Source organism: Coregonus lavaretus, assembly GCF_964263955.1.
Source record: "Coregonus lavaretus genome assembly, chromosome: 4".
Classification (NCBI taxonomy): Eukaryota; Metazoa; Chordata; class Actinopteri; order Salmoniformes; family Salmonidae; genus Coregonus; species Coregonus lavaretus.
The window spans coordinates 53375859-53386984 of NC_139991.1; the positions used below are offsets into that span (position 1 = coordinate 53375859).

General features: G+C 45.2%; 1 protein-coding gene across 1 annotated transcript; it reads left to right on the forward strand.

Moving 5' to 3' along the window:
* Window positions 1-1609: 1609 nt before the first annotated feature.
* Window positions 1610-3610, forward strand: ndr1 (nodal-related 1; the record flags this gene model as incomplete). The annotated part of the gene is made up of 3 exons (XM_084159300.1): window positions 1610-1904; window positions 2509-3299; window positions 3458-3610. 3 exons carry the CDS (start codon window positions 1610-1612, stop codon window positions 3608-3610), a joined length of 1239 nt encoding a protein of 412 aa, XP_084015426.1.
* Between the last annotated feature and the right edge of the window lie 7516 nt (window positions 3611-11126).

The window sequence follows — 11126 nt, forward strand, 5'->3', positions numbered from 1 at the left end:
TAATGAATGTTTTATCTGGTCTATATGCCAAACATCATTTTCAAAGGCGACATTATTCCATGAAATGCCTACATATCGAATAAATTAAGTACAAATAAAATGTCGCCTAACCAGCTATTGAATAAATAAATAAATCCCAATCAGTGCTACACAATTAGCATATTACATAGAGTTGTTGCAATTTCGTTCCAATTAAAGATTTTCTATGGGCATAATGAATATTTTTTGATGGTAGTCTAGAGTTCAAACATCTTTTGAAGAGGTATTTTCAAAGCACATAAAAGTGCAAGCCCGGTCAAATATCGTGCAACGTCATCATAAGCCTTCTGATTACATTTATTTCACACCTTTTTGTCATCAAATAGTTTGCATACTTTGTTGTGTCGTTCTTCAGATTATTCTAAGAAATAAGTAGGCTAGATAGGGTCTATCAAGATTTCTGTACAGTTAATGTAGATCCCTATAGCCTAGTTGCCTAGCTACCCAGACTCCTTGCTCCGGCCAAACGCATCGCCAAACGCGTAGTAAGGCTAGTAGTACCTCTTCAGAGAAAATCCATCATATAGCCAAATCACATCTAAGCCTATAAAGACAAGCGCCAAGAGATGCCTAACACAAGGAGACTGAATAGGCCTACTAAAATAAATAGGCCAATTCTATTTTGTCACTAGCATTTCATTGCAATGTGAAAGAAATAAAAAACTGAAAGCTATAGTAAATGTGTGAGATTATAATGTTGATAACACTGATCAGTCTCATTGTCATATAATATAATAATAATAATAATATGCCATTTAGCAGACGCTTTTATCCAAAGCGACTTACAGTCATGCGTGCATACATTTTTGTGTATGGGTGGTCCCGGGGATCGAACCCATTACCTTGGCGTTACAAGCGCCGTGCTCTACCAGCTGAGCTACAGAGGTCATGCGAGGACCATCCAATTTTATCTGTGATGGGATAAAATAGGTTATAAATACTGTGGTTATAATTAGCCTGTCGTATTGTAGGCCATAACTCTGCGCCATGACATTTTAATTTCGTAAAGAGAAGTTTGGTAAATTGTTGTCAGCTTTCTCGATTTCCTAACTAGGGGAAAAAGAGATTACTTTTTTTTTTTTATGACGCCTCATCTAATAAAGGGGCATGGAGGGATTAACTCGCGTGTTGTTTAGTCCCCATTAATCAATGCGCAATGTTCAGCTATTAATCTGCTTAACTAATATTATTGTCGCGGTTCCTTATCAAAGAGATCTCTAATTAACAATACTCAACGCAGAGGTATTAAAGTTTTTACACTTTGCCCACTCCAAAGAGCAGTTGGTTTCGACACACAACCACCTTGACAGATTTAACCCTTTGAGCTCTTTCTGTTCTCCCACTGATCACACAGTCACTTCAAAAGCCCGTGGCATGACAGAACTCGCAAAGAAAGACACAGGGTTGTTATAAATGTTCTTACTCCAGCAGACAGCATCTCACCGGAGGTATTCTCAACTGGACAAGCTGGGAGAAGGAGCTATATCCTACCTGTCTGTCTCTCAGTACAAGAGCTTTACTGATTTGCATTTACAGTAAAATACTACCTTGGAATAACTAACTTCGAATTATGGAAGGACTCATCTTGGCTTTCTTCTCTGCGCTTCTGGTGAACTTGGTTTGTGTGGTTGGAGCGGAGAATATCCCTGGGAACCGTGAGGCTTTCTTCCACAGAATTAGTGGAGGTCACAGGGACCATGTTCATCACTCCAACAGGTTCCCACTCTACATGATGCAGCTCTACCGGACTCTGCTGGAGGGGGACACCGCCAGGGCGCCGCCATCTGTCAGCGCCGCCCGGACCAAGAGTGAGAACAACCCCCGCCTTCACGACTCCGACTCGGTACTCAGTCTGGTAGCCAAAAGTGAGTATCTTTATTTTACAAACACTTAGTTCTCTGTTTATATCGTGCATTTTCTTAATTAATTATATTTATTTATTTTTATATGTTTTTAAGCAATTTTTCGCACCACAATTCAATTGGACACACTAATTAAACGTAAGGTAATGTTTTAACTATTATTTAAATTATAATAGCATAATCGAATTCACTCTCAGTTACATTTATTCCATAAACAATTATTTGAATTAAGGCTACTAGTGCGCGTTTTGATTACTTTGTGACTATGTGCTTCGCAATAATTTTAGCATATGGGAACCTTATACAATGCTTATTGTGAAGAGCCCCTAGGCCATGGCTTTTTAGCGCGTACTAGCCCCAGGTTGTCTGTTACAAGTGTGTCAGGAACGGAGGAATACACAATGCGACAGTAACAACATTCTACTATATTAACTGCTCATTGCATGTCAAAAGACAGCGTGTGAAAGCAGTCTGTGGGCAACAATAAAAGACATGACACTATCTTTGATTGATTGTAATGAATGGGACAGTCTGATAGTCACAGAGGTGAAAGAGACATGCTTGCACACTTTCATAAGCCGTGTCTGCTGCCTGCTTTGCTAAAATATTTTCTATGTTATCTCTCCAGGTTGTCACCAGAGCGGTGGGAGGTGGTCTGTCACCTTTGACATGTCCTCCATCTCTGCAAGTGACAATGTCCAGCGCTTTGAGCTGCGGATCCGCCTGCCTACCTTCTCTGCCTCTGAGCGTGTCACTGTGGACATGTACCACTCCCAGAGTGGCCGCTGCTCCAGCCCGCCATGCCCAGAGAGCCTCTTCCTGGGCTGCCTGAGGGCAGAGCCCAGCTCCCTGACCGCCATGTCCAACTGGAGGGTGTTCAATGTCACCGCACTGCTCCGCTACTACTGGCTGCACCAGGGAGGCTCCGCACCTTGCCATGAAGAGGGAAGGGCAGAGGAGAGAGAGGAGGGTCTGGAGAGGCTCCTGCACCCCACAGCCGACCGGGTCATGATGGTGGTCTTCTCCAAGCACCAGACAGAGAAGCGGGCCCCCACCCTCATCCGCACTGCTGAGCATTCCAAGTACGTCTCTCTGGACCGGGAGCGAGCTGGAGCAGGCCCTGCTGTCAGCGTAGAGGGTGGAAAGGGGGCCCGCCGCAGGAAGAGGCGCGGGCAGTACCAGAGAGCAGGAGTGGCTGGGGTGGCCCCTGGCGTGGCCCCCACGGAGGAGAGGAAGGGCCCGCTGTGCAGGAAGGTAGACATGTGGGTGCACTTTGACCAGATCGGCTGGAGCGAGTGGATTGTTTACCCCAAGCGCTATAACGCGTACCGCTGTGAGGGCAGCTGCCCTACCCCAGTGGACGAGACCTTCACCCCCACCAACCATGCTTACATGCAGGTAAGACTGCCAACATTACATCATCACTGCTGAAAACGTACATGTTTGAAATAGATTTAAAATAGAGCCATTGATTTGTTTCCTATTACAATATTGTATGATTTCCTGTTTGTTTGTGAGTTCACCTGTACTAACATCTCTTTCTCTTCTCTTTCCAGAGTCTACTGAAGCTTCACCACCCAGATCGTGTCCCGTGCCCGTCCTGTGTGCCCACCCGCCTGGCCCCTCTGTCCATGTTGTATTACGAAAACGGCGAGGTGCTGATGCAGCACTTTGAGGGCATGGTGGTGGAGGAGTGTGGCTGCCACTGATCAACCTGTCTGCCAACATGAACACCCCATAGGCACTTTCCTTCCCAGAGAACATCACTCTGTACCAGCTTCTGCTCGACCTGCAGGCCTCATGAAGAGAGTTGAGGTGCAAATGTGTGGGCTCACTTTGTGAGTGTAGCCTCAAAGTTCAGTAATCTAGTAGGGCAGCTGCTGCCTTCAGCCATGCTAAACGATATGGATGTACTGGACACTGAAGCAGACTCTGAACACAAGCACTGAAAAGGAGAAAGATAATCACTCAAAAGGATTATAAACTGAGATCTCCTGTCCTGCAGACATGTATTATGCATAAAGACTCATGATTGGGACAATAGCAGATACAAGGACAAATGTAAGTTGCCATTGTCAATGCTGACCCCTAAAGCGCTTTAATTCCACTGTATGACCCGGTATTCATATAGTATTTAATAGTTTTTTTTACATATTCATGCAATAATATTTTTTTCTTAATGGACGAAATATCTGTAAAATGTCACTTGAACCTTTTGTTTAATAAATCCTCCATTTATTTCAGTCTGTGTCTATGGTTTTCACAGGATTTATATTTTTTAACAACATGAGATATTTCTGAAAGTTGTATACTCTTATATAATATTTAATAGTAACACAAAAGGATAATAAAAAGTATGTTTGTCTTTAATTAGTTCCTATGGAGAAAGAAATTAAGCAGAATGTAGCCCTAGTTTTACAATCAACAACTATTACACCAATACAACTTAACAGATAAGAGCGTCTGCTAAATGACGTAAATGTAATGTAAATGTAACAAGAAAAACAGACAATACTGAGAATGGCATGTGCTTACAAAATGCTGCTGGATAAGACTCAAACATATAATTCAAATGCTTCACCTTTAAGACAGGATAATGTCTAACAATTAGTAAATAATATCAAATCAATAGAGGAGAGATTGCATGTAAGTGTTTTCTATTCCTGAATGATTAGAATTATGACTGCACATAATGCAGCTCTTCCATAATGTAGTTTTCATTCATTTCAGTATGCTGTGCTGTTTCCAAAAAGACAGTAGAAACATGAGTCACTTTTTCATTGTCATACTCAAGGCTGCAATATTCCTGCTGATCCATGAAATGGCTAAATGTCCATTTCAAATTGAGCATCCTCCCCTGCAAAAACAAGATGAAAGCAAAAACATGATGAAAATACTCATCACAAATGACACAATAACTCATACACCTGTGCGCACACACACACACACACACACGCACACCTCCCCTTAGACTCTTACCTGCACTCGTGTCTGCTGGGGGATTGTGGTTGTTGGGGGTCTGTTTGGGGTGGGCTGTGTCAGTCGTAGTGTTGTCTGAGAGGGGGTTGGTTACCCCTGGAATATCAGGGAGACAGGGAGGGGTGCGCACCAGAGGGGAGGTTCGACACTCCAGGAGGAACTTCCGGTTGTAGATGATTCGTGTGCCTGGGTGGGTTTGGTGGAGATCGATTGACAGTGAGAGAGATCACAAACAGGGTTCTGTGTGTCTCATCCTTGCAGCACTGTACCTGTGAATGCGTTATTGACCCACATTGGATATCTGTCAGGCTACAACCACCAGTCACCATTTATTTGTTCAGCTTGTGGCCAGATGAGTTCAGTGCCAACCTTCCCACAACCTGCTAACGAAAGATGATTGGTTAGAGACCACGCTCTGAGTTATATTCTTTATATTTGTTGTCTTTCTCCTTGAAAATGGTGCCTTAAACAGGATACATAAACTTGTAATGGTTCACAGAGAAAGGTTTTAGCACTTTGAGTGTTTGTTTGGTAGCCAAGTGCTTGACAGCAAGCCAACATATTTCCATAGTGCGTCAATGGCAGTGGAGGGAAATATATAAATAGGTCAGACGTCTAGAGCAATAAACAAGATGCTAATGAAGCATACATAACAGTGCATTACATTCTTTAAAGAAATTGAAAGGATACATGTTGACACAGATTATAGGCCACCATTATCATACGCCTACTCATGAGGATGGTGATGAGGAATATCCTAACATAATGTTAAAATTAGGCCTATTACTATGATAATGATTATTCTTATTAAAATAACATTAGTGTATTTACTATTAGGCTGATTGAGTTTCACATACCTCCAGGGGTCGTACTAAAGAGTGGCCCTCCTGGTGTTGTAGAATACTCTTGAGGCATGAGGGCTGCATCCTTGATGGTGACACTGCGGGTGGTCGGAATAGCCACTAGTAGTCTGACTCCCAGTCCCTGAAGACATTCTTCAAACTATGAATACAAACTACAAAACAGCTATTAACCATGCACTTCGAAAACAAGATCAAACGTAGGCCTATAGCTGGTGACAGACGGCGAGAACATTTTGCATCTAAATGTCACCGTTTTTCTTGACATTCAATCGTTTATGATCTGTTATAACACCTTGCCCTCCATGTGCCTCCCAATACACAAACAGCAAGTGGCGCTCCTCAAAACAACACTGCCAGGAGCGCCAGCTTTGATTGGCTGAAAAACTGGAGACGTCATTAATGCGTAAACCAAAGAAGGGAGAGGTTACAGCAGGTTGTAGTTTTATTGGATCCTCTAACACCCCGTAGAGGAATATAAAATAGCCTAAATAACTATGTAAACTGGATAACAAAATGTTGATTGTATAAAAAATGAAGATATCAATATCCCTGCAAGAGTTGTCTTTGAAACAAGAATATGATCCACTCTGCCTGATAAATGTTTTGCACCAACATATTTACCTTTATACCAGTGGAGGCTCCTCCGAGAAGGAATGGGAAGACCATCCTTCTCAGTGAATTTAATAAAAATAAAAATGGTAAAACATTAAAAAAGTTATCCTTTTTAGATAAAACTATGCTAAATATAATCACGTCACCAAATAATGTATTAAAACACACTATTTTGCAATGAATGTCTACAGTAGCCTCAACAGCACTCTGTAGGGTAGCACTAAGGTATAGCCGGAGGACAGATAGCTTCCGTCCTCCTCTGGATACATTGACTTCAATACAAAACCTAGGAGGCTGATGTTTCTCACCCCCCTCCGTAGACTTACACAGTAATTATGACAACTTCCGGAGGATGTCCTCCAACCTATCAAAGCTCTTGCAGCATGAACTGACATGTTGTTCACCCAATCAAAGGATCAGCGAATTAATCTAGTACTGAAAGCATAAACTACACCTAGCTAGCACTGCAGTGCATAAAATGTGGTGAGTATTTGACTCAGAGAGAGAAAGGCAATAGCTAAGCAGTTTTGGAAATTTACTGTATTTCAAAATAAAGGAGAAGCAAGAGAGAGATGAGAGAGAGAGATTATCATTTCTTTTTCACTTTCAGTTTCACTTACTTAGCTAGCAAATGCGGCTAGCTAGTTTAGCCTACTCAAACACCCTGCTCAGAGGGATGCTATGTTAGCTAGCTGGCTATGACTATCCAACACAACACTGGAACTCTTCTAAGTCAAGGTAAGCTTTTGGTTTAAGTGCTAAACTGCTTATTGAATGTACACTGTAACACTACATTTACATTTTATATTTACGTCATTTAGCAGACGCTCTTATCCAGAGCGACTTACAAATTGGTGCATTCACCTTATAGCCAGTGGGATACCCACTTTACAATATGTTTTTTTTGGGGGGGGGTGGGGTAAGGGGGGGATAGAAGGATTACTTTATCCTATCCCAGGTATTCCTTAAAGAGGTGGGGTTTCAAGTGTCTCCGGAAGGTGGTGAGTGACTCCGCTGTCCTGGCGTCATGTGGGAGCTTGTTCCACCAATGGGGTGCCAGAGCAGCGAACAGTTTTGACTGGGCTGAGCGGGAACTGTGCTTCCGTAGAGGTAGGGGGGCCAGCAGGCCAGAGGTGGATGAACGCAATGCCCTCGTTTGGGTGTAGGGACTGATCAGAGCCTGAAGGTACGGAGGTGCCATTCCCCTCACAGCTCCGTAGGCAAGCACCATGTCTTGTAGCAGATGCAAGCTTCAACTGGAAGCCAGTGGAGTGTGCGGAGGAGCGGGGTGACGTGAGAGAACTTGGGAAGGTTGAACACCAGACGGGCTGCGGCATTCTGGATGAGTTGTAGGGGTTTAATGGCACAGGCAGGGAGCCCAGCCAACAGCGAGTTGCAGTAATCCAGACGGGAGATGACAAGTGCCTGGATTAGGACTTGTGCCGCTTCCTGTGTAAGGCAGGGTCGTACTCTCCGAATGTTGTAGAGCATGAACCTACAGGAACGGGTCACCGCCTTGATGTTAGCGGAGAACGACAGGGTGTTGTCCAGGGTCACGCCAAGGCTCTTTGCACTCTGGGAGGAGGACACAACGGAGTTGTCAACAGTGATGGCGAGATCATTGAACGGGCAGTCCTTCCCCGGGAGGAAGAGCAGCTCCGTCTTGCCGAGGTTCAGCTTGAGGTGGTGATCCGTCATCCACACTGATATGTCTGCCAGACATGCAGAGATGCGATTCGCCACCTGGTTATCAGAAGGGGGAAAGGAGAAAATTAGTTGTGTGTCGTCTGCGTAGCAATGATAGGAGAGGCCATGTGAGGATATGACAGAGCCAAGTGACTTGGTGTATAGCGAGAATAGGAGAGGGCCTAGAACTGAGCCCTGGGGGACACCAGTGGTGAGAGCACGTGGTGCGGAGACAGATTCTCGCCACGCCACTTGATAGGAGCGACCTGTCAGGTAGGACGCAATCCAGGAGTGAGCCGCGCCGGAGATGCCCAACTCGGAGAGGGTGGAGAGGAGGATCTGATGGTTCACAGTATCAAAGGCAGCAAACAGGTCTAGAAGGACAAGAGCAGAGGAGAGAGAGTTAGCTTTAGCAGTGCGGAGAGCCTCCATGACACAGAGAAGAGCAGTCTCAGTTGAATGACCAGTCTTGAAACCTGACTGGTTTGGATCAAGAAGGTCATTCTGAGAGAGATAGCAAGAGAGTTGGCTAAAGACGGCACGCTCAAGAGTTTTGGAGAGAAAAGAAAGAAGGGATACTGGTCTGTAGTTGTTGACATCGGAGGGATCGAGTGTAGGTTTTTAGAGAAGGGGTGCAACTCTCGCTCTCTTGAAGACGGAAGGGACATAGCCAGCGGTCAAGGATGAGTTGATGAGCGAGGTGAGGTAAGGGAGAAGGTCTCCGGAAATGGTCTGGAGAAGAGAGGAGGGGATAGGGTCAAGCGGGCAGGTTGTTGGGCGGCCGGCCGTCACAAGTCGCAAGATTTCATCTGGAGAGAGATGGGAGAAAGAAGTCAAAGCATAGGGTAGGGCAGTGTGAGCAGGACCAGCAGTGTCATTTGACTTAACAAACGAGGATCGGATGTCGTCAACCTTCTTTTCAAAATGGTTGACGAAGTCATACACAGAGAGGGAGGGGGGGGAGGGGGAGGAGGATTCAGCAGGGAGGAGAAGGTGGCAAAGAGCTTCCTAGGGTTAGAGGCAGATGCTTGGAATTTAGAGTGGTAGAAAGTGGCTTTAGCAGCAGAAACAGAGGAAGAAAATGTAGAGAGGAGGGAGTGAAAAGATCCCAGGTCCGCAGGGAGTCTATTTTTCCTCCATTTCCGCTCGGCTGCCCGGAGCCCTGTTCTGTGAGCTCGCAATGAGTCATCGAGCCACGGAGCAGGAGGGGAGGACCGAGCCGGCCGGGAGGATAGGGGACATAGAGAGTCAAAAGATGCAGAAAGGGAGGAGAGGAGGTTTGAGGAGGCAGAATCAGGAGATTGGAGGGAGAAGGAATGAGCAGAGGGAAGAGATGATAGGATGGAAGAGGAGAGAGTAGCGGGAGAGAGAGAGCGAAGGTTGCGACGGCGCATTACCATCTGAGTAGAGGCAGAGTGAGTAGTGTTGGAGGAGAGCGAGAGAGAAAAGGATACAAAGTAGTGGTCGGAGACATGGAGGGGAGTTGCAGTGAGATTAGTAGAAGAACAGCATCTAGTAAAGATGAGGTCAAGCGTATTGCCTGCTTTTTGAGGAGGGTGGGACGGTGAGAGGGTGAGGTCAAAAGAGGAGAGGAGTGGAAAGAAGGAGGCAGAGAGAAATGAGTCAAAGGTAGACGTAGGGAGGTTAAAGTCACCCAGAACTGTGAGGGGTGAGCCATCCTCAGGAAAGGAACTTATCAAGGCGTCAAGCTCATTGATGAACTCTCCAAGGGAACCTGGAGGGTGATAAATGATAAGGATGTTAAGCTTGAATGGGCTAGTGACTGTGACAGCATGGAATTCAAATGAGGAGATAGACAGATGGGTCAGGGGAAAAAGAGAGAATGTCAACTTGGGAGAGATGAGGATTCCTGTGCCACCACCCCGCTGACCAGATGCTCTCGGGGTATGCGAGAACACATGGTCAGACGAGGAGAGAGCAGTAGGAGTAGCAGTGTTTTCAGTGGTAATCCATGTTTCCGTCAGCGCCAAGAAGTCGAGGGACTGGAGGGTAGCATAGGCTGAGATGAACTCTGCCTTGTTGGCCACAGAACGGCAGTTCCAGAGGCTGCCGGAGACCTGGAACTCCACGTGGGTCGTGCGTGCAGGGACCACCAGGTTAGAGAGGCAGCAGCCACGCGGTGTGAGGCGTTTGTATAGCCTGTGCAGAGAGGAGAGAACAGGGATAGACAGACGCATAGTTGACAGGCTACAGAAAATGGCTACAATAATGCAAAGGAGATCGGAATGAAATGAACTAAACATCTGGGAAAGCGAGAGAGCGGGGCCTCCCTCACTTACGTTTCACTGAAACACCCAAATATAACTCTCCCAACTTCCACCTCAGAAATTATAATTGTTGTAGACTACAGCGGTTCAATGTTTTCTAGGAATAGACTAACTTTGTTTATTCAGCTAGCTAACTTGGTACAGTATTCTTCCGTGAAAACCGTCCAGGGCACCTAGTCCTATGATGCCAAAGCCAACTAGCATGCCAGGATCCAATAACACGGTTTAGCACCAATACTCGGCCACAACAAACCATCAGTGTGTCAACACGCCAAGCAGATCATTCGTGTCCGTGTCTAACGTTGTGGGTTAGTCCCGACAGCTTGAGGGAGTCCGTTGTCAACTTATTCAGCCAGTTAGTTGATTGTAGCGGGTTTACTAACGCGTTAGTTCTATTGACTATGACGTTACTTTAGCTAATATGGTGACAACGATGTAGGCTGTGTTATGATATGGTTTGGTTTGGAAATGTTTTTTCTCCTGGTCACGTACAGCTGATGTGTTGTGCATTGAAGTCTACAAGTGAAGGGAAAAGGTGAGAGGAGGAGAGTGCATAGATGCGAGAAGGAATACAACGTGGCTGCTATGAAAGTGAACTGTGTTTACGCGTGATCAGGTGTGTATTCATTCCGCCAATTCTGTTGAAAAATGTTTCTTAAATGGAAGCAAACGGAACAAAACAGGGATAAACATACCTGAAATTGTCCAATAGAAACTCTTGTTTGCAACTGTTGGACTAATGATTACACCCTATATTAGCTAGATGCAGGCAAGAGCGTGCAAGGCGGCATTGAATG